The 24,690-nt window shown below is 39.4% G+C and overlaps 1 protein-coding gene across 1 annotated transcript in view; it reads left to right on the top strand.

The window, feature by feature from the left end:
* The window catches only part of vav3a (vav 3 guanine nucleotide exchange factor a), a 104,016-nt gene that overhangs the window by 42,333 nt on the left and 36,993 nt on the right, over positions 1 to 24,690 (top strand). The window contains exons 3-14 of the mRNA XM_078280972.1: positions 4,530 to 4,588; positions 5,163 to 5,228; positions 7,084 to 7,192; positions 10,234 to 10,332; positions 12,100 to 12,168; positions 12,849 to 12,952; positions 13,192 to 13,291; positions 13,691 to 13,786; positions 19,127 to 19,195; positions 19,963 to 20,049; positions 20,156 to 20,241; positions 20,611 to 20,743. Coding sequence (XP_078137098.1) covers positions 4,530 to 4,588; positions 5,163 to 5,228; positions 7,084 to 7,192; positions 10,234 to 10,332; positions 12,100 to 12,168; positions 12,849 to 12,952; positions 13,192 to 13,291; positions 13,691 to 13,786; positions 19,127 to 19,195; positions 19,963 to 20,049; positions 20,156 to 20,241; positions 20,611 to 20,743 — 1,077 coding nt within the window. The remainder of the gene's footprint in view (positions 1 to 4,529; positions 4,589 to 5,162; positions 5,229 to 7,083; positions 7,193 to 10,233; positions 10,333 to 12,099; positions 12,169 to 12,848; positions 12,953 to 13,191; positions 13,292 to 13,690; positions 13,787 to 19,126; positions 19,196 to 19,962; positions 20,050 to 20,155; positions 20,242 to 20,610; positions 20,744 to 24,690) is intronic.

A 24,690-nucleotide genomic window follows, 5' to 3' on the forward strand; every position in this document is an offset into this window, starting at 1 on the left:
CAGAACTGTGGAGGTGACCTCATTTACAAAACGTAAACAGGAATTAAGTGCTCATATTTCTTGGTTTGGAAGGCAAAGCCACAGAATGGAGGCGTAAAAGCGCAGTGCAAAAACTGGGTCGGCTTGCTGGGTTAAGTGTGAAACCAGTAAAACTGTTGGGCATGTCACACATCTAAAATACATCACACATTTTCTTGAGGATGTAATGAGTGGGTTTGCATGTCAATAGAAAATATGTTTTGTGAAAACACTAAACATGATGTCCATGTTTGATGTAGTTTCCACAACCGCATCCAACCACACACACACACACACACACACACACACACACACACACACACACACACACACACACACACACACACACACACACACATATTGTGTACTTGTCTCCCTTTACTCGTCTCCCTGTCGTCTGGGCAGACACATCTCTCATCTTGCCTTAATTGCTCCTGTGTGAATCATTGGATCCAGCGGTGCAGCCTTGGTCAGACAGGGCAGCTTTATTAGTCTCTATCAGAGGGCCAATTCCCCCCCATCTGCGTCACGGCTGCTGAGCCCGGGCCCTCTGTTTTATGTGCACACACTGGACACCACAGCTAATGCATGACCTTTGACCTTTTTAATCAGTTTAATATTCTAAGTGTCTGACAACATTATGGAAAGGATTTCTAAGGATGTTGACCTTTCTGTTAAAGAGTAAGATCCTTCTTTTAAACATATTAAACATCTGTGAATTTGCGTTCGCTGAAACCCACCAGACTCCATGTAAATAAACAGTCATTTTAGCATCGTAAAATACACTTCATTTAAAGTCGACAGAAACAAAATAAAACTATGAAAAGCCGTTTCGGGTCGTCTTTCCACTTTTCCAACCATCACAACTCTAGTTTTGGTTGAAATAAACACACAGTTTACTGATTTACATAATAAAATATATAAAATATGTTGGCTATATACACGCTAAAAGTATTGTTTTCTTAAATGGAGTCTGGTGGGTTTAGGGCTAGCGACTTCAGAGCTGTTTCTGGTTAAACAGAAAGATCTCAAGTCTTGGATAATGTCTTCCTAGACGGGGCAGCTTTTGTTTGCTATCTCAGCCCTACTTAGTAAATTTGGCTGATGACACAGTTGCTCAGTGCAGCTTTAAAGAACAGATACTGTGCCAGTTTTGCATTGGAGTCCTTGTGACAGCTGAATCATGATGTATTTTTAAGTCTGACATGATGCATTTTTTGCTTTGCTGACTGATGAAGTTTCTTAACCTAAAATCATTGCCTCTTAATCTCTCATTTCTTTTGTGGACATTTCTATTAACAGTGGTGCGACCGCTGATGGATAATATGTTTTTGGCTGTGTGCAGATGGTCAGTTTTGTTGGGAATGAGTGTGTGACTCATGTATTCAGTGAAGCCAAAAAGCACAACTATACACAACTTGTCCCCCCCCCGCCCCCCCACCGAAAAAGTGCCTGCCAGCTAAAACTGGAAAGCCTCCAAAGCTCTGTTCATCGCGCAGTGGGTCTTCAGCTTTTGAACATGTTGTACCAACCAACTGTCCTCCGGATGTCATGCCCTTCATTTATTAATGGAAGGAGAACTCTTTCGACTCTGTCTGATAACTGTGTGAGGATTGATAACAGGAAGATTCTCTTTGAGTTTAAGATGACACACTCAGAAATGTGTCATTCTCACTGTACTCATTCATATGTGTTTGTTGGCATGCATTGTAGTTCCTGAGCACATACTGTATGTTGAGTTAATTGTTAGTTGCCATGTTGCAAATTGTCATAATCAGTTTTTCTCCTTCCTCTTTTGCTTGCTGAAGCTCACACTGAGTCCAGAATAATTCTAACACCCAGGCTGCTGCTTCAGGACTTCTATCTGTGCTTAGCTTTTTGGTTCTTGTTTATAGTGTGAAAAGAAACGGATAAAAATGTTGCTATCTGAGTTGCCTTCAATTATTACTGTGGGCTCAGAGCAGTACTCTTAAAATAGTACTCCATTGATTCAGCACACTATAACATTGTGGACAGTGTTGACCAAAGATATCACATTTGATGCAGCAGAACCAAAGATTTCGTCTTTTTTATTTACACCTTGTCGGAACCTGAAGCCTACATTACCCACGATGCAATCAATTGGCAACAGTTTGATGTGAGTTTATTGGATGTGTTAGCCTCGAGCCTCAAGCAGAGATGAGGAGCAGGCTACAGAGAGGTCTGGTAACCTAATTTCTCTCAAACTCCACACCCCCTGATTTCTTTCATTTTCAAACTTGTAGCACCAACCGATGCCGACTCAAGTGACATCACGTGAAGCAGCTTTGCATACTTCTTTTGCCCTGGTTTTTTGCTCTCGGCTACACACAGGCGGCTGTATCTAATTGGTAGATGTTGTTGGCTGTATGGAGCCAACTCCAGTTTTTTGGGTTAAAAAAAAAAAACATTTCATCTGTATCTAATATACAGTAAAAGAAATCCTCCAATTTGATGTATCATAAAGTATGCGTCCTCTATCAAGAGAACTAAAAACATGTAAGTAGGCTCAGTGCATTATTATGGAAAGCACATGAACCAATTCCTATTTGTTAGATTGCCTTAAATGTACGTTACCAATGTGGGTAAATGCAGGTGTGAAACATTAGTGCTACCTCCTCTCATGATGTGGCATAATCACTGCTGCTGAGCTCCGTCACAAGCACGGCTCTGCTCCCTCTCTCAGCTGCTCACCACTCACACATCTCTTTGATCAGAGACCCGACTGATAACTCTGCTTGACTTTGTGTTTCATGGTGTTCTTAACGCACTGCTGCCTCGGATGTCTGTGATATAATTAAATGCTTGGTTAAAGTCAGACTTTGACACATGTATGGAATATGGAATGTCAGTTAGTGTCATCCGCCTTCTATTTTGATATATATACGGTTTGATTGATTGCATATTGTGCACTCCACGCTGTCTGCTTATCTATTAGAGATCCTTAAATTCGAGTGGTTAAAAACACTGAATACGGATACTAAAAACAGCTACAAGTCCATCAATCTTCAGCATCCTACATTGTATGAACATTCATTTTAAATCAGTGACACACAACATGTCACATTATTAGTTCCAGTGGTGCAGTGTTACAGTTTATAGCTTAAAGGATGCGAGCAGAAACGTGTTTCTGCCTCTCTCTGTCCTTTGTGTTCCACTGTCTATTCTATTGACTGGTGGGGGAAGGGAAAGGCCGGTTGTGTGATCAGTATTGATCTCTGAGAGCTTCTGCTCCAGGCCAGATGTACGTATCTACGGTTACATCTATGATGTGTGTGTGTGTGTGTGTGTGTGTGTGTGTGTGTGTGTGTGTGTGTGTGTGTGTGTGTGTGTGTGTGTGTGAATGCGAGTGTGCGGGCATGTTTTCATTGGCACGTCCGCGTGTTATATCAGTGGGTAGATGCCCCAACACAAAGAGGTTTGTGGGCCGTTTGCCAGGCGGCAAAACATGAATAAGCAGAGCTGCCTGTCGAGCGTTGACTCAGATTATAAAACTGTATCGTTCATTAGGCAGGTGATTTCAGCGGCGATTAGTCGAGCAGGTCACACACACAAACACACACAAAAAGGGAGTTAAGAGTACCGGCAGGACTGAGGACACAGCAGTGTGAAATGACATGCCATACAAATCATGTCAACACCACAAGAGCATGCAGTTAACTTCACAGCACTATAAATTACTGAACTTGGGACTCTGCTCTGTCGCTACTGTACTGCTGTTTTACTGTTTACTGTGTCAAATGAGTCAACACAATATTTTCCACATAGGGATGTTAAAACACACAAAAAATAACATTGTATGACTATGTACATTAATTACTTCTTCAACTTCTTCAACTTTGTTGATTTTGTCCCCGAGAGGCAATTTGTGGCGCAGCAAGGCATATATGTCAATCAGACACACAGCATCCAGACATCCACATTAAGTGGAGCACTGACAATAACCACATGGAATACATACATCACATCATTTAAAGTGGTTAAAGTCCTATAATCCATCATTAAGGTGCCAGTTTGTCCATCATAAAGTGCTATTGCATTAAAATCCAGATAAATAAATACAGACATCTATACAAAAAACAAACAAAAAAACATCATCAATCACTAATAAAATCGGAGCAACAAGTACCATCACAAATAAAACTACAACCAATCCCTACAAATCTAAACCAGTACAATCAATGATAAGACTAAAACGGACCCTAATGCCACACACACACACACACACACACACACACACACACACACACACACACACACACACACACACACACACACACACACACAAACACACACACAGAAAAACGTCTCAGTGTTGGAGTGTTTGAGAATGCTGCCCTCATGTGTCTCTGCTTAGAAATGCAGCACCACGAGAGCACCAAGACCCCAAACAACAAACCCCATCAGTCATAGGTCCTGCCTTCTGGACTGTATAATGTGCTTTATAATGTAAATAATATTGATAAAATAACGAATCCCTTTTTCCATTGCAGGTTATGGACACACTCTCGAAACTTTCCCACACAGTGTTTGCACAGCAAACTGGATTCAGGTATGTTGAAGTGAAATGTCACGATTAGAGATGGTCCGACACCATTTTTTGCTTCCCGATACTGATTCTGATACCTGAACTTGCGTATCGGCCGATACCGAGTACCGATCCGATACCAGTGTGTCATATATTTTATTATGTTTTAAGAACTGTATACTATTATCCCTGTATGGATGTGATATGATTTCTATCTTTGTTGTCGGTCTGGCTCAGGTTAAACTCTTTGTGAAACATGAATGCCACAGAACGTTCTTTTATTATGCTGGTTTGGACAGTCAGTCATAGCAGAAAAGAGACATAAATAAACACTTTTGGTCGGGGGATTTTCTTTAGGGCTTTATTACGGATCGGTATCGGATCGGTGCATAAACTACGGTACTTCCCGATACCGATACCAGCGTTTTAGGCAGTATCGGCAGTATCGGAACATCTCTAGTCACGAAACATACTTATATACAATAAAGTGTGACAAAATACGGTATTACATGACGCAATCTACTATGTATCCTACGGCAGGGTATTTATTGATGACATTTTAAGATTGACACAGATTGCTTTCTGTTTCCCTTCAAAGGCCCTTTCCATCCGAGGATAGTATTGAACATGACGATATCTACAACCACCTGGAGGACCTTATAGAGTACGTCTCTTCTCTTCTTTTTTCGTCTCTTCTCGTCTCTTCAGACTGTTGTGGGCCTAGGCAACATTTGTTCCCTGGGTGTTGACTGGAACGCAGCCACCTCCACCAAGGCGTTCAGCATGAGCTCTCCCCACTCTATTCATAGTGAATCACAAGTCGTGTGGGCTTGATAATAATCCCAGCCTGTTTTCACACCCTATCGCCCACACACTTATGAAAGTATTACAGATTTGCATGTATACAAATACCCTTAAACGCATGGTTGAACTTGAGTGAGTTGTATCGGGGACATCAAATTAACCTGATAAATTAACTGAGGTTATATGTTTTCTAATAACATTTGAACATGACATATGATGACAGCTGACCATCTTCTGATTTATGCTTTTTTTGTTTTACAATTATGTCATAAAATAACTTTATCAAAACAACAAATATCGCATGTTCCACTTTTGAAAGTGAACATGGAACAAACTCATAAGACACCTACATTGGGAACAGAACTCCTGACGCAAAATAATGTATCTATATGCAAAGCAGCAATAAAAAGTGAATCTAAAATATTTTCCTTTCTATTCATAGCACGTGCTTGATTAATGAGGCTTATATTTGTCTATTGTTGGCCTAGAGTCAAATGTAACTTCATGGATCCAAGCAGAAACCATTGACACAAATGGAAAAGTACAGGATTGGTTTTGAGTTGCATTGTAAAGGCAGAGCTACTTTAAATTGTGCGCTAATGTAAGTCAGTGGAGACAGATAATCTTACAGTGAAAATGCTGTTGGGAAGCCTCACACTGACACGGTGCTCTGCTCTATGTTCAGCGCTGACAGCTCCTAGAGTAGGAAGCAGCCTATTGTCATTAGTGACAGAGCAAAAACAGCTGACAGCAGCCAGCAGTGGATGGGAGGTGGAAGTGGCAGCCTGGATCACACTGAACAGAGCTGTGTTCACCTCTCAACTGCCATCTGCTCAGTTCAGCAGCAAATGGACACAGCATGTACAGAAACATACCCATTCACCCAACAGGAGTGCTTTGTTCGACCGTTGACCATTTAGAGCCAACCGTCTATACTCTAACACAAACACCGTCAAGAGTTGACCAAACTATTTTAGGCCCATTGTGTGTTTAACATGTCAGGGTTTCCTCAGGGTATTAAAAAGTCTAAAATAGCCTAAAATTTCAAAATTTAAGGCCTTAAAAAGTCTCAAATTCTAGGTCTTAAATAATTTTAAACAGGTCTTAATTTTCCTACGTCCATGCAATGCTACTTCTAATTAGAGATGTATCAGTATCGGTATCGGGACATCTCTACTTCTAATGCTCATTGAAATTTTCCCACAGCGCTTTACAATGTTTTTTATTATTATTCCGTGGTGTTGTAGTTCTTTCTTTCAAATTATATTGCAGCCAATCAGCTTTCCTGTTATCGGTTACACACACACACACACACACACACACACACACACACACACACACACACACACACTGAGTCATGTTATTTTAGCCCACTTGCCAAGGTACAGTAATTGGCTCAGATGTGAGCAGTTAGAACAGGCCTGTGGCGTCACACATAACAGTCTTTGCTTGTGTGTGTGTGTGTGTGTGTGTGTGTGTGTGTGTGTGGGTGTGTGTGTGTTTCTGAGCCACTTTCACAGCCATGGATTAAGTGTCGTCCCCGGCTAACAAGATTTGTAGTATGGTATTGAAATCCACTTCTGTAAAAACCGTCAACGTTTCATGTGGCTGTCATGAGGAGTAAAAACCATTACCCACTCACAGTAAAAATCAGGATCAAACAGATGTGTGATGTAATGTCGTGTCAGTAACATATTCTGTCATGTGTGCTGCAGTGAGAACGGGGTGGAGGATGAGGAGGATCTATATGACTGCGTGTATGATGATGAAGATGGAGGAGAGATCTATGAGGACCTGATGAAGACAGAAGCTATCCCGCCTCCGGTTAGTCCTCCTAACACTCACTTTACAGGCTGACTCAGTTTGGCACATGCCACATTGAGTCACCATCTGCATTTAAAGAAATAATTTTGCATGTCATTAAATATGCTTATTTGCTTCTTTTTTTTTTTTTTTTGCTGAGAGAGAAATAAGAAGATTGATACCACTCTGTCTGTACGTTAGCTACATATTAAGCTAGAGCCAGCAGTCAATTAGCTTAGCCTAGCATAGCTGGAAGCTAGCGTGACTGTACAGAGGTAACAAAATATGCCTACCAGCACCTCTAAAGCTCATAAATTAACATAATACAGTATATGTGATTTGTTTATATCTGTACCAAAACTGAAAAAACACAATTTGTGGTTTTATGTGGAGCGATGCTAGACTATATTTCTTGTTCAGGCGCAGTGACTTCCTGAGTCTTGTCGTACACATTAAGTACAGTAGGCGATAACTCTCCATAAAATTACAACTTGTCATTTTTACTCTTCAGTTTTTGTTTGGATTAAACAAACACAATACAACGTGTTAATTACTGAGCTTTAGAGGTGCTGGTAGGTGGATACCTTTGGACAGAGCCAGGCTAGCTTCCCCCCCCCTGCCTTCCAGTCTTTGTGCTAAACTAAGCTAATCAGTCCCTCCAGGATTTCGCAGCCTTTTTTTGAGAAAAAAGCTCTTGTAAAAAATTGCGATAAAAGTTGCGATGTCTGTTTGTTGCAATTAAGTTGCTGGAGACGGAGAAAGTTGCAACAAAAGTTGCAGTTAAAAATAAAAAGGAAACTTGTTTTGGGGTAATAGTAATAATAGTAAAACTACTCTGGGCTGAGTTTTCCTAGTAACCTTACCAACAAGGATCAGGATGCTGCAAATATTGGTATAATATGAAAATGGCTGGTGGATTTAAGACAAAAAATTATTTATTGAATGAATCAAATTTGAACATATGTGTCAGTGGCTTGTTGATCTTTACATTGTTAGTTAATTTCCTATCCTGGCCTGGGACACATTCACACGGTTTGATAAAGTACTTATTGGACTTTAACTTATCATTGCACTTACAATAACGAGCGTAGCTGTCCTCAATTTAGGTCATCCTGTACGTCTCATCTCCGGTTTTTCCTGCATCCACCGTGTGTGTTTGTGTGTGTGTGTCAGTCGCGGGGGGGAACTGAGCAGCCCCGCCCGCTGCAGAGAGCAGCAGCCTTTTTCAGTGACTTTATAGTGAAAAAACTAGGGCTGCATGCGATTACATTTTCTTAATGGCGATTAATCGTTGAATTTCTATAGTTAATCACGATTAATCACATGTTTTATCACATGATTAAAATTCTATTATTTTGCATTTCAGAACTGTTTTTAAGTATATATTAACAATGGAAAGCAATTCTTACCAGTGGATCTTGATTGGGAATCAAATGAATGCAAAGAAAGTTACTTTATGAACTTGACTTTAAGATTTGTATTTGTTTATTATATATTTAATCTAGTCACACATTTGAATCTAGAGTCGATTATTAGGTTGGGTATTGTTTGTTTGGATACTGGTGCTAAAGCAGTATTTTTAAACGGTACCGTGCCTTAACGGGTGCCTGAACCGATACTCTTTTAAGAAAGTTAAAAAAAGAAGGGTACTAAACAAAGTTAGCGACATTAAAGAATGGCTTGTTTATTGCTAAGGCTATATCACAAATTAAATGTTTAATAATAATGTAATCACTATAACAATAACTTATTTCTAGTAAATAGCTTTGAATCTTTCCAAAAACAACCACCAGATGTGGAAAGGTAATTAACAACACCGTGAATGCACCACAAGGCTGTAAATTACCAGTTTCCATTGAACGCACCGCCTATGTTTTTTCCAACAACAGCAGCTGCAGATTGTTACATCCTGGTGTCGGAATCCTCTTACAGTGAAATACAGACACATCTTTACAATCGTTTAGCGTTAGCTGTCAGCATTGTAACTGTTTAATCCAGCTACTAGCTAGCGGTAGGCTAACGTAGCTGCTGTCGAGTGTAGTGTTAACTAGCCACATGCAGTACGGTTTCTGTTGTCAACGCCTGGGTTTCAGAGCACTGTAGAGAGAAGTGCAAGATATCAGTGGCACCGAAACCGCTGCTGCTGTCTCTGCAGCAGCAGGATGTGTTGATGAGAAGTACGGCAAAATAGTAGCCTGTTAGGGCACGACGCAAAGCCGAGTGAAGTGAAAATAAATTAATAAATGGCTGCATGCGATTAATACGATTACAAAACATAAACGCATTATGTTTGGCCCTTAATCGCATCGCGATTAACGCATTAATGCTGACAGCCCTAGAAAAAACGTACATTGATGTTAAAATGTATACAGGTTGGCAGGACGGTCTGAAATGTTGTTGCACGGTCTTTCGCTGTACGTTTTGTTGTGAGATGTTCGAGTCACACACGTCTCGTCTTCCAAGGAAATGAATTTGGCGACGTACGTGTGACGTCAACCCATTCACACTCCTGCTTGGTCATTTGCTCTCAGAGTCACATACTGACGCAAAGTCTGGCACATGGGACTGTTGGGATTGGTTGAAGTCGCGGGAAACTCCGGTTATTGGTCAAATTTGCGGAAAAGTTGCGGTGATTGGTTGAATTCACGTGAATTGGCGCGATCGCGACATCATGAAATCCTGAAAGGACTGGCTAATAGGCTGCTGGCTGTAGCTTCATATTTAGCGTATACACAGTCTCTAGGCTTATTGAATTCCATGAAAAAATCTCTTTTATTTCCTATTAAGTGAATTTATATTTTTACTCACATTATAAATGCTTTGCTCAATAAATATGATGGTACCACATACTCTGTCATAACTGGCAGACAATCTAGCTAGCATGTGTGACTCTGACCTTGCTTAAAAGGGTTATGTAGACTACATCTGGATGGAGACTCAACAGTTTGTCAGCCCACAGCGCTGACACATAGTAACAGTCCTGTGTGTGTGTGTGTGTGTGTGTGTGTGTGTGTGTGTGTGTGTGTGTGTGTGTGTGTGTGTGTGTGTGTGTGTGTGTGTAGGCGTTCCAGAAGCAAGAGACTGACATCAGGAGTTGCTGTTTGACAGAGATCAAGCAGACAGAGGAGAAATACACTGAGACCCTGGAGTCTATAGAGAAGGTACTGACTTGCTAACCGGGCTTATTATTGTCACTTTATAATGACACTTGTGCTGAACATTTTATTCCTATGTATTTATGCTAATTATTATTAGTATAGCACATACAATGTAGAGAATGCAAATGTCTGTGTGCTGTTATCCACGGATGTTACATGAAGAGTTGTTGTGTCACTGGTGTGTAGATCTTACAAATGACATTACTTAAATCAGTGGGTCCCAACCTCTTTGGGTGATGAGCCCTTACAATAAAGCAGTGTCTGCGTGCAACCCCACACAGGTCACAGGTTAAATATGTCTATGAGATGTGTGATTTTCTCAGATTGTTTCACTTCAATGATTCATAGAGGCCAGAAAAGGCAACCCCTTTAAGTAAAAAGCAAAACATTTGAGAATTTAGAAAAAAAGAATCTCAATTAGAGTCCCATTGATCCCATTTCCTGTCCCATTGATAATTATTGATTGATTTATCCCGTGGAGATCCCGACCCTCAGGCTGGGAATCACTGGCCCAGTTTGACCAAGTGAATTGATATCTACACTGTGAGTGGGGTGTGTTTAGAAGCATACGTCTGTAAAAAGAAAAAAAGAAAAAAGAAAAAAAACTCTTCTCATGTAAATTAACAGGAGTGAAAACATCAAGACCTTAAAAAATGACAATATATTATTGCATAATGTGTTTTCCCAGGTCCCTGACGGACTAAATGATGTCCAAACTGAGGACAGAGTTGGTTTAAATGACAATCATAGCAATGCTACTTATTACCAGACCCAAACGGAATCTGCAGATTTATTTATTTATTTTTTTTACAGTTTTCAGTGGTGATCCAGAATTCGACTTTTAAATATATTTCTGCTTGGGGTGGAGATGTGTTAACATTCTGAGTTTTATTTCTTTTATAAAATCTGTGGAAATGTCTGTGGAATTCTGTGTCCGCAGATTCCGTGTGGCCCTGCTTGTCACAATAATAACTACATAGCTCATTTCAGTATCAGAAATATTACAAATTACTAATCATAAATTCAATAATTTCAGCCTACATTCCACTGCAGTGGGTCAAAAGTGAAACTAAAGTAAACTTTCTTGTCCCCCTCTACTGATTTTATGCAGTAAAAGCATGTCAAGAGCACTAGAAATCAATTTGACCTCCTTATCACTTGCAATATGAGAAACTGTGAAACTGACTCACTGTCATTTGGGGTATAATGGAAAAAATAATGAGTAGTGTAACAAATATGTACTCCCAGAGGGAAAAGACTGAAAGAATACATTTTTATTTTTGAAATTAGTAGTGGGTAATGAGTATTCCCAGCACTGCTAAGAACAAACTATGAGAAAAGCCCTTTTGCTGTGGATGTTTTCCACCTTACCCTGCACTTTTACAGGACTCTGGGAGGCCCGCCGTCTCCCAGGCCACAGCTACTTGTCTTCTCCCTCTTGTGTACGTTCACGTCTGGAAAAAGACCTTGCCTGCTCTCCCAGAGGAGTACTCGGTAGATGAGTTTCGATATGAAGTGGATGGTGGAAGTTAGTTTGAGATGTAGAGGTGACCATGCGGCGGGACTTTTTCCTGAGAGGAAATCATTAAATTGCAAACTCTGAAAATGAGATTATTGTCGTGACCCAGACAGTCCTCCTTGTTATTGCTGACTGCAGCTCTTTGCAAATTGGCCCCATAATATAATAGCTTCTGTAAAATGATTTTCCCACTCTTATTGTGGAGGGGAAAAGCTACATTCTCTTACATTCTCTCTCTCTCTCTGCTGCAGCACTTTATGATGCCCCTCACCATGTTTCTATCCATGGCCGAGATGGAAAAGGTGTTTGTGAATATCCCGGTAAGTCATTGTCTTTTTAGTGTAATCATCTGACTCTGTGTTCACATGTCACAGTAGGAAAGGCGCAGGTGTGAAATATAACATTAATGAATTTCACATTGAATGTGTCACACTGTCATGTCTTTTTTATTCTCCAAACTGAAACACACCTGTTCAAACAGCATTCCATATGTATTAAATACATGGAATGTTACGCTAACATGCTCACAATGACAAAGTATACTGTTTGCCTGTTAGAAGGAGCATGTACACATTACTGTTAAAAGAGTACCACAAATTGTATTGAATGTGTCATACATTAAAATGTTTGATATAAAATGGAAGTTGAGCTGAAATGAGTATCAACCAATCAATTTATTTTACACATGAAATCATGTAAAATAATATTCCAGTAAAATGTAATTCAATAATAATGATCAATTAGCTGGTTAGCAGAAATAAATGATTATTTTGATAATACCAAACATTTCCTAATTCTAGCTTCTCAATTGTGAATTGCTGCGTTTCTTATTGTCGTATGTGATAATAAAGCAATATATGTGTAGACCAAATGATGGATTAATCACTGAAATACTTTCTGATAATAGATCATAAAAATAATCATTAGTTGCCGACCTAAATGAAAGTAACAGAAGTTTGATGTATGTCGACATTAAAGGATCTTTGCGTTTGTGTTTCAGGACCTGGTTAAAGTTCACAAATGTTTACTGGTGGAAATTCAAAACTCAGTCCAGCACAGAAGTGCCCAGAACGTTTACCAGATCTTCATCACTTTCAAAGAGAGGTAAGCTATGAATTTTGTAACCTCTCATAAGCCCTTATATTTTCCGTAAAGCTCTTACAATACAATCTGTACATACATCTTGGATTTCCCCTTGGGGATCAATACAGTATCTATCTATCTATATCTATCTAAGACATTATTAAACTGCCTTTTAAAGTCTTAGATACTGTGGTCAGAATAATGCAGGCACCCTGGCTTCCTCTCTCAACCTCCTGCTGCATGTGTTTGATCCGTCCCAGGTTGTTGATCTATGGGAAATACTGCAGCCATGTGGAAACAGCCATCACCAGTCTGGATGACATCTGCAAAGACAGAGAGGACATACGCATGAAGCTAGAGGTAAATAGTTTTTCACGATTATTAAGAGCCGCAGTGATAAGTTTCCATTTCTCATCCCCTCAGCATGGTCAGAGAATGCCCTCAAGTGTGTATCTGAGGCATTACAGGTGATAACACCACAGCTGGCAGCATACATGATTGTAAAGTTTTCAATTAAGCTCTAATAGCTTGCAGTGTTTCCCCCAGTGTATTGCAAGCCCGGTGGCCCCTAAATTGCCCCCCACCAGGCCTAAGTCCCGGGGAATTTTTTTGTAATGCATTTATTTGCTACAGTTACAGTGGGGCGGCTTGGTTGGAAACTTAGACATATTTTCGAATCTCCAGTTAGCTTTTAGCACTGACTTGTACGGCCCTATGGAATCTGTCTTATTAATTGCTGTCTTTGTTGTCTTCTTACAGGAGTGTTCAAAGAGAGCCAACCACGGCAAGTTCACACTGAGGGATCTACTAGTGGTTCCTATGCAGCGAGTCTTAAAGTATCACCTCCTCCTGCAGGTACAATACTAAAACCTATCTCACACTATACTATTTCTACTATAGTCATACAGTATCTATGTCATCGTGGTGTAAAGCCGTAGCCTTCCTGTTAATGCTGTGAATGTGGGAGAACCAGGTAACAGATTTCTGCTCAACTGTTTCAAACCTTCTGGAGTCTGCCTCCTCCTCCGTGAATACACTGAGCTTGTTTTGTCTATAGTATCATAACTTTTTTTTTTATACTTATCATTTAGAGGAGAAAGCCAGTTGAAAGTGCTGATGTGGGCTTTCACACACAGATATTTTCATGTCTGTAGACAATAAAAAAATTCTTCTTGAAATATATATTTAAAAAAAGAATTTCCCTTTCAATGAAAAAAGGCAGAAAAACAAGATTGGATAAAATTGCTTAACATGTAAATAGACTGTATTATAGTTTTGTTTCATACATTTTTCTCCGCTGTATTTGCATGTATAAAATGTGAAACAATGTTCTATATTTCTCCTTGAAGTATTTGGTTTCTGGCAGCGTTTTACGTCTTCACAGTAACATTAGGAAATAAAACCGTCCTCTGTTCTTAACTTTGCTAATAATGTATACAGTCTTTGTGTGAAATCAAGCATCACTGCAACACAGTGCCTAATCAGTGGTGGAAAGTAACTAAGTACATTTACTCAAGTACTCTGCTTAAGTAGTGTTGTGAAGGTACTTGCACTGTACTTGAGCATGTCCATTTATGATATTTATGACTCCACTACATTTGTCTGATATTATTTGCTATGTATACTAGTTACTTTGCAGGTTAAGATTTTACACACAAAACATTTGATGAACAAATAAAATATGATGCATTTTTATACTTTAAACTACCCATCAGAATATGGTATATATATATATATATAAGTAGTTAAAGTTGGCTACACCTCACCCTAGCCACAACATTAAAATACTGCAGACATGTTATAATAATCAGATATATATATATATATATATATATATATATATATATAAATCCAATATATAGATATAGTAACATAGCACATACTTTCCCTGATAATACTTATGTCTTTTTGACAAGTAAAAATGTTAAAGCAGGGCTTTTACTTATAATGGAGTATTTCTTCTTCCATCACTGTCCATAAGCAGCTGTGTAATAAGCTGTCTGTACTTATCTATCACCTTGTATTTCCAACAAAACTCTTCACCGCTGTATATAATGTCAGTCACTGTCATTGTAAATGAAGCTGGACAGAAACTTAAAGTCTTCACTGACTTTATAGATGACTGTCAGTAGGTAGGACAGAGCCCCATCCGGGAGATTTGGATTCATCCAAAAGGCTCCATAATTGATAATCAGACTTTATGAGCAGCAGGACTCGCTGTCACTAGGTGGTGCTGTTGACCACGTTTGGTTCCCGTCCCCTGCCTTCGTCCTTCACACTCCCCTCGTCTATTTCTGTAGCCTCTGCGTGACTCTCAGAATGAAAAAAGAGCAGCACATAATTGTCACCAGATTGAGATAATCAAGAAGTAGGAGAGAGAGAGAGAGAGAGAGAGAGAGAGAGAAAGAAAGAAAACAGGTAAAGTGAAGTGTGGACAGAGCAGCAGACGGAACAAGATAAACAACTAAAGAGAGACAGACAGAGAGGTGAAGTATTTTTGAAGTGGTAAGAATCTGAATGTGAAGCTGAACTATGGCTGTGGAAACTCAGGACAGGGTCAGGGAGAAATTACTAACATGTCACTGAAAATCTCTCACAGGACTTTTCTTCTATTATAGTTTTTTGCATTTGTAAAATAGCTACATTATATAGCTAACTAAAGTTTCCTCAGAGTAAATCACTTGTATGTACAGTATGTGTGTATGAAGCATGGCCTATCCTATTCGTCTGGTGCTCGCGCACACACACACACACACACACACACACACACACACACACACGCACACACGCAAATACGCATACACGCAGTCTTCATTATTCATCGCACAGGAGAAGTTAAAGAAGTTGAAGGTGGTCTGTGTATATTGTGCACATGCCCGGATTATCCATAAGGGCAACTGGGCCAGTGCCCAGGGGCACCAACCATTCACAACCAGTGGGGGGGCACCACATGACACAAGCTTTAAAAATATTTTTCATACATTTTTATAGTATTCACTTGAAATTGTTGAAAGACCATTACTCGTTTATGAACACTAATTTTACTATAATAATAATAATAATAATAATAATAATAATAATAATAATAAATTATAAATAAATCAAGATTACATGACCACTATCAGTCCCAAGAAATGTGATGTAGTGGGCCTTTGAGGTATAGTGCCCAGGGCCACCACATTGTCTTAATACGGGCCTGATTGTGCATGTGGGTTTGTTGTGATGTACAATCAGTACAATAATAAAAAGAAAAGTAGCAGCATTTCTTTGTCTATGTGCTTGGCTGGGTGTGGAGCTGACATCCATAGGGAGTGTATATGGTCTCAGTGTGTCTTATTTTAATACTTCATTGTCGATTAATATATTGATCATTTTCTTGATTCATTACAGTAATTAGTTGTTTGGTCTATAAAATGTCAAGAAAATGGTGAAGAATCCATCAGATCAGTGTTTTCCAAAGCCCAAGATGACGTTCTCAAATGTCTTGTTTTGCCCACAACACAAAGATATTCAGTTTGCTGTCACAGAGGAGAGAAGAATCTAGAAAATATTCACATTTAAGAAGCCGGAATCAGAAAAATTTGACTTTTTCTTTTATAAAAATGACACCGATTAATCGGTTATCAAAATAGCTGGCGATTAATTTAATAGTTGACAACTAATTGACTAATCTTTGCAGCTCTACTATTTTTTTGATTCATTTTGTATACTGTGGAACCTTGGCAGAGCAATGTTCGCAGGATAGTGTGAGTTAGGAGCCTTAGAATGGAAGCAAAAAAGACTCCATGTGGTTACTACTGAATACTTAATGTAAAAATATTGTAGTTTGAGAACCAACTGTCTGACTTTATATATTTCCAGTATGTAATTTCAAGTTATGCAATGTTAAAAAAACGTTTAAGTATTTTGTTTTAGACTTCACAAATGCTCAGGCTGAGTTGGCAATTTTCAGATCTGCAAATTTAGGATGAAAAATTCCAACTTGAACATTTATGCTACCAAGGATAAACAGTGGAGCCTTCAGATGAGAGAAACCCTGCACACTTCACTGTTGACCGCAGTTTGTACATTTCAATTCCATGAGTTCAATAGTATCTCAATGTTAACGATATTTTTAAAAGGTAATTAGGTATTTAATTGCTTACAAAATCAAAATTATTACAGCCTTTCTTTGCTTCCATAAGAGTGTACCTGTTTGTAAGGCACACGTTTGATTTGCAGTATATTATGTATTGTATAATTTACTGTGAATCCTTACAGGCATTAAAATGCATTTGATAGTGGGCATATTTCCTTCACTAATGAATGTCCACTCTGAAATGAATCCAGAACAGTTTAACAGAACAATATACATGCCTTTAAAGAAGCGACCATGCATGTATTCTTTTCTATTCACATTAGAAAGAATTATCATATTTTCTCAGCTTTAATTTGGTATGTTCAGTCAGAAATGAGCTGTTTCCTAGCCCTAAATTAGGCTCTCTGAAACATTGTGATGTGTCCCATCAATCAAAACAAAAACCTGTAGCAACAAAGTATTTGTGTGATGTCAACATGGGCCAAAAACCCTGTGGAACAGCCGGGTAATAGCTAGCTGCACTGAATAAAGCAGTGGCTGGGTTACTTTTCCACATGGTGACAGCCAGAATGTGTACAACAAATGTCTAGTCACTTGCCTGCGCTCCTTGAGTTCCTCTTTCTTGCTGTTTTTTTCTTTCTCTCTTTTTTTTGTCATCAATCTTTTTCTCTTTCTTCCTCACTACCTCCGCTCATCATTTCTCTTCCCCCCTGAACACACCGCAACACGATTCCCTCAACGAGTCCATCATGTATGGTCCTGGCTATCAGTGTGACCACTCCCTTCCTCCGTATCTCTGTGGATGTGTGGAGGTGGGAGCGAGCCTTGATAAATAGGACTCTGTCGTCTTGCTAGTGATAATAATGCCCAGGTTGAGCTTGACTGACACCAGGGATTTGAGCAGTGCCAAGCAGACATATATATCTCCCTTAGCGGCTCAGTGTGTGCGCGTATATCTGTGTGTGTGTGTGTGTGTGTACAGTTTGTATGGGCCTGTATAAAGGACATGCATGGCATCCTTCCTTATCCTCCACTGTTGAGGTCTAGATGTCTTGTTTACACTGAGCTAGGCACTGGCAAGCAATTTCAGATACACACTTGCACACACACTCCTGCAATAGATGAGTGCACACACACACACGCACACACACACACACACACACACACACACACACACACACAAACACCAGAGTAACCTTTTTCATTTCATATCTGGAGCCAAAGCATTACGATCTCAAGCGTGGAATGTGGCTGTATGTATGTCAGCAGCAGGATAACAATGTGAATTTTCACTTTTTTGTTTGTTTTGTGATTGACAAATAGCCTTGCTTTCCTCCTTACATTTCTAACTTTGGGTATATAATTAAAATGATGTTAGCTAGTCGTTAGTTTATATCCTCGACCTTCCCCTTCCGGGATTGCCCCGTTGCTGCCGGAAATTTTGCCGTATGTCCTTATTTTCGGCCAGATTTCCGTTACTTAAGGCTTCCTTGTGTTGGAATTTTAAAAATCTATGAGGACTATGGTAAACTGCTCCTCAGATCTCTGCAGGGTAAATCCAGACAGCTAACTAGACCATCTGTCCAATCTGAGTTTTCTGTTGCACGACTTTAACAACGTTTGAACGTACACATATTCCACCAAAACAAGTTCCTACCCGAGGTTATTTTGCAGCGGCACCGGGGCCCAAAACGATTGTGATTGGTTTAAAGAAATGGCAATAAACCAGAGCACGTTTTTTCTCCCATCCCGGAATACTGTGGGGACTAGCACTCTTTGCAGCTCTGAACCGTCATTGCAGCCGGGCAAATAATGTAACGGCACTGTAGCAGCACTTTCTACCTATATAAAGTATAGTTGTAACATCACAACCGTACAGAAGTCCTGACGGCTTGTTTAAAGGCACCATTTTTGATTACAGGCTGTGTGCATTCCTCTGTGCATTGAGAGTTTAGAAACATTCACAATATTTATACAGCACCTAGACTTGCTGGACATGGAAATCTCACTTTTTACAATTTGGGACCTTTCAATCAGTTTTACGACATGAAAGACGTGTAATCATAGGACAGTTGCCTACCTATATGTTGTGTGTGTGATTTGTTTCTGTCCACTAGGAGCTGGTGAAACACACTCAAGATGCCACAGAGAAGAGTAATCTGCGGACGGCATTGGATGCCATGAAGGTACATCATCAGCTTATCCAGCTTATTTTATTTCAACACACTCTTATCCCAGCATACACCGAGTAAAAGGACCAACCCAAAGCTACACAAACATATTCACAGTCACTTTTCCAGTATGAGCCGCTTAGAGTGCACAAGTCTTGTTTTATTCCCTTAAAGCCATTAAACACTTGCTAATTCATTCATTAGGACTGTGTGGACGTGCTGCCATCCAATTTGATTGACAGTGCTAACTGGGCATCTTCAGCAAACAACCCCACAAATCAAAGTCCTCAAATTTAAATAATGTTGCTAAATCCTTTTTGGTGCACAGAAATCTGTAAACTAGTAAGAAGAACACAGAAAAGTGTGTTCATGCAGGAATAAATTAGTTAAGGAAAAAAAGGAAAGCAATATTGCTTTTTGGATTGTTAGTTAACTGCTATAGCTGCTATAACAAATTGTGTAGGCTCACAAACATGACATAACATGATCATCTCCAAAAAGTAAGAATTGCACTTGAATGAAAGTCATCACGTCCACAACTTTTGACCACACATAAATAAATGAGTCTTCCACTAAATACAGCATTTCTGCAGCAAGTCCTGCTCCTTGTGTAGCCCTCAAAGGTTGCTCAGTTGCCCAATGTCATTTACAGTGTCACTGTAACAATAGTTATTTTTGAAAGAGAGAAAAACAGCACAAAAAGAAAGACAACCTGAGCACATAATGGGGAAAGAAATTGAAAAAGTAAAAAGGAAAGCCTTTGCTTTCTGATTTGTTGACAGGACTTGGCTCAGTACGTCAACGAAGTCAAGCGAGACAATGAGACGTTGCGAGAAATAGATCAGTATCAGAAATCCATCGAAAACCTGGTAAGCCAACTGTTTCTTCCAAATAATTAGATGCTGATCTCATTTGAAAATTGCTTTTCTTCCTGTCAGATTACACCCCATCATTTCTCTGTCTCCTTATCTGTAGAATCAGCCTCTGAGTAACTACGGGAGACCCAAAGGTGACGGGGAGGTACGGGTGGCCTCGGTGGACAAACGAGCTAAACAGGACAGGTGAGATGTCAGGTGATACGCTGGTTGACTGACTGAATGACTGCAGCTTGAACTAGAATCAGGTGCTGTGGTTGGAAAACTGCCAGAGTATACACTGCTTTAAGCCAAATTCCTGTTAGAAACTAAACCTGTGTTTCTTGTAGGTGAAGAACAAAATAAAGTTAAGTACAAGGGTATGAGTTCCAGACAAACAGGCTGATAATGTACTAAATCTTTCTTAAAATTATTTCTATTATTATGTCAGAAATAATACTTGTAGCTTTAAGTTAGTAATAATGTAAGGGACAAATGATTTTCCAAAATGCACTGGACAAAGTAACATGAATATATGCTTAATATGACTTTGACATGATGCTCTTTGAACCGCAGGCACATCTTTCTGTTCGACGCCGCGGTGATCGTTTGTAAGCGGCGAGGAGATAACTATGAGATGAAAGAAGTGATCGACCTGCACCTCTTCAAGATCACCAACAACCCAACATCGGACAAGGAGAACCGAAAGGTTCGCACGCACACACACACACGCACACACACACACACACACACACACACACACACACAGACACACATATGGATATGGCTTCTATTGAGACACAGCCCTCTTTAGTTGTGTTATTGTGACTTTCTGTCTGTGCTGACTCTTTCTCTCCATGCCTAGTATCGCATTGCCAGACCTATCTCCACAGCGCTGTGGAGTAAGGTCTGGCTACACCACAGATACATTCTACGATAGTTAAACCAATCACAATCGTCTTGGGCGGCGCTAAGCTCCGGACGCAGCAACAGAGGCTCTGCAAAATAGACTCGGGAAGGAACTTGTTTTGGTGGAACATTTGCACCGCGCAAAGGAAAACGCCACATACAAAATTAACTGGAGTTAAGTGTTCACATAATGCAGTAACGTGAACTATTTAAATTAGCTGGATACATGGTTAAACGTAATTTGCTCTTACCAGTGTATCGCCGCGTGTGCTTTGTCCATAGCAGTCCTGCCAATCGGTTCCAACCAAAACGTCCCAGTTAGATAGTAAATGCCGTAAACATATTCTTTGTAAATCTTGACAATCATTCACCGAAAGACCCAAGCAGGCCTGCCTTGTTGCACAATCCAAATTTTCTTCAAAACCTGCCATTTTCAGCGTGTAACGAAGGGCTTTTGAGAATGGCAACACACAGAGAAATGTACTTCCGTTGATCTAGACTACTCCATGCCCCAATGCAGAGGATCCCCTACCAAAGAATAGGGTATAATAGGTCATGCGTAGGTGTTAGGTGTTAGTGTATAGAATGGGTTTAAGGGCCTGAATGTTGCTTCACTAACTTTTTTTATACCAACTAACAGCATCAATGATGGCTCGGTTTCCTGGGCTACTCTGTTATATTTAGCTGTGTCTGTAAGCCATTGATTGCAGCCACTTCTAATTAATGTTATTAGTTACACCTGTGTAAATGTTCAAAATAGCCCCCCCCCGTTAACATCAGCATGATTATCAGCAGTGTTTCTCACACACATAGTTGTTTTTTTTCCAGGTCATGTTGTATACCGAGATTTATGTCAGACAATAAAAGTCAAGGAATTAAATCACACTTACTTCACAGCTGCGTCATTGAATTTGACAGATGTATGAAATCACAGAAATAGAGTGCACTGCAGTATTCAATCAGAAACATAGAGTACACGTTGGGTCATGTAACTGTTCTGATTTAGCTAAGGACATGGCCAGGATGCACATGAGTATGTCTCCCTGGTGGATTTCCTTTCCAGCATGTACATGCCAAGGTACATGTGTTTCATGTTTCAGATCTAGCCATCGCCTTGGAAAAGATATTAGAACATCTTTCAGTCATTTCAGTTTTTTTTTTTTTTTTTTTCCTCTCCTGTTTATTTGGCAGCAACACATGTCTTTGTCAACATTTAACTCAAAGAGTAACTCAGTTTCACTTTTGGCAAGGCCACGGTGATTATGTTTTACATCAGCCATGCAGCAACATTAGCCTCAGTTAAATCAAGCTGAAGTGACAGGCATTTATTGCTCATATTTGCACAAAATATTGAATAATAATAATTTCATTTCATTCTTTTTATTAATCCCCAGTGGGGTAATTACAATTTACACTCTGTTGTTATTACACACTACACATGCCTGAAATACACACACACTGTGTACCGCTCAGGTCCTTTTACGTGAAACACATTTGTCTACTTCCTTATTGTGCTGCACACTGAAATCAGGACTCTAAGCAATGAAATTTGAATCCAATGACAATTTCCCAGTAATTCCGGCAGCCAAACAGTTAACATGTCTTCACATACATCACAGCTGAGAGGAAAGTGTAAAGCACACGTCTAATTTTATTGTTTTAACCTAGAATAAGGAAGCTTCGGTTTCTCTGGTCTGATTGGTGGAGTTCCTTTGAATCCTCACTGATTCAGGTCACTGACTGAAAAAGAAAATATGTCTTGAGCATTCAGCTTTTAAGTTTATGGTGTGTTCTCATTATTTCTAAAAAGCAATAACCCACTTTAAGCGGTGATTTACAGTGATTTTACAACAGCTTTTAATGACATTTCATTTTACCCAGGGCTGTATGCCATGTCCATCCTAATAGGACCAGAACAACGTAGCGAGCGTATTCTGCCTTCTACTTTCACTGTTGCTATAATATACAGCATGTAAAAGTAAAAAAATAGCAGAACATACTTCTTAACATTCTGTAAAATAAAAAGCACAAAACAAGCATCTCATATAACAACAAATCAGCTATAATGGAGGAAGTCTTGCACTGTTGAATCCATTATTGCCTCTTTCTAACTGAGTCAGCAAAGCTTAGAAACCATGTTGGACTCCTGACAAACCAATGAACAGCACTCCTTCAGCATAATGAGCAGACATAACAATTTATCAGATAAACGCAAATTCATAAAATTTAGTCAAAATTGAATTAACTTGCTTCCTGATAGTATTTTTTAAGCACCTGCACCAACATCTACACCCCACTGCTGCCTTTTGTGCCCTGAATCCCCTAAAATGAACTACACGCAAACATATTTCCAGCTCATAACACAAACAACTAACTAATCACCGGAATATAATTTGATACATTGCTCGTTCCAGCACATGTTTTACATTGTCTTCCTCGTTCACCAGCATAACACTGAAAGTGTCAGACTAGAACAGTCTGCCTCCTCCCAGATGGTGTTATCATTAAACCAAGCTTTGGGCCTGACTACACACACACACACACACACACACACACACACACACACACACACACACACACACACACACACAGTGACACACACAGTGAATACTAAGTGCCAAGTGGTGAAAAATATTGCTGTTCATAATGAAGAATGATATCTTAGGTGTGCCAGGAAACAATGATTTGGGTAATAATGATGTTGTAAATAGCAGACATTAGTAGGCTTAGACCCATATGGCCAAAGGTTTTTTTTAATGAATCCTCAGCATCATTCACCTCTGACATGATGGATACGATGCCATTTGTTTGATTACATATTTATTATGGAAATGCCAAAGATGACAATGGCTGTCTGAGGGAAGCAGAAATAAGAACCTCCGTCACAGAAACAAAATAATCACATTTACATGCAAGTCAGCTGGAGGTAAAACCAAACAAAGTTTAACTGTTTAGTTTAATGTCATTTTTCATACTTAAGCTGGTGGTTTGAGCCTTTGCTGCAGATTTAAAGCTTCATATGCATTTCAACTGCCATAGTCACTATTTTTATAATAACATAAGACAATTATGTGTAGTGTGTAAGATGTCGCTTGTAATGATGAACCAACTGATAACCATCAGCCGACTCTGCGGTTCCTTGCGGCTAAATGGAGCTTTTAAGTGTCTTTTTTAGTTTTTTGTTTGGGTTTTCAAGCACACAACTTTACTTTTGGTTTTGGTTCAATCTCACAGCATTGTTTTAGGCACACAGACTATGTTAGTGACTAGCTGCTGAACAGTAATTTCCCTCAGGAGTTGGTGGAGACCAAAAACAGAGCTAAAAGTAGGGCTTAATGTCTTTTTTTCCCCTTCCTTTTTGACAATCAAAGCTTCTATTGAAGCTGGGAGATTCCAGCAGCAAGTTTGATACTTTCCACAAGCTCTCTTAGCTTTTTTTTTGTCTAATTAACAAAATAAACTCACAAAATCTCATGACAAGAAATTTTCTTACACCTATTTTTCTTATTAAACAGAAAATATAACCTCTGAACTGAAGTTTCACCTAACTAAGCCTACCTTATTTGCCTTGTTAACGCATCATAAAACACTTCAGTCAAACTTGACAGAAACAAAATAAAACTCAAAAAGTCTTGGTTAGTCTTTCCACTGTTCCAACAATCACCAACTCTGGTTTGGTGGAAATAAACCTTTAATTCACAGAGTTATATGTAAAAGTATGCTGACTCCTACATGCTGTTTTTCCCC

Source organism: Sander vitreus, chromosome 22, assembly GCF_031162955.1.
Source record: "Sander vitreus isolate 19-12246 chromosome 22, sanVit1, whole genome shotgun sequence".
Taxonomy (NCBI): domain Eukaryota; kingdom Metazoa; phylum Chordata; class Actinopteri; order Perciformes; family Percidae; genus Sander; species Sander vitreus.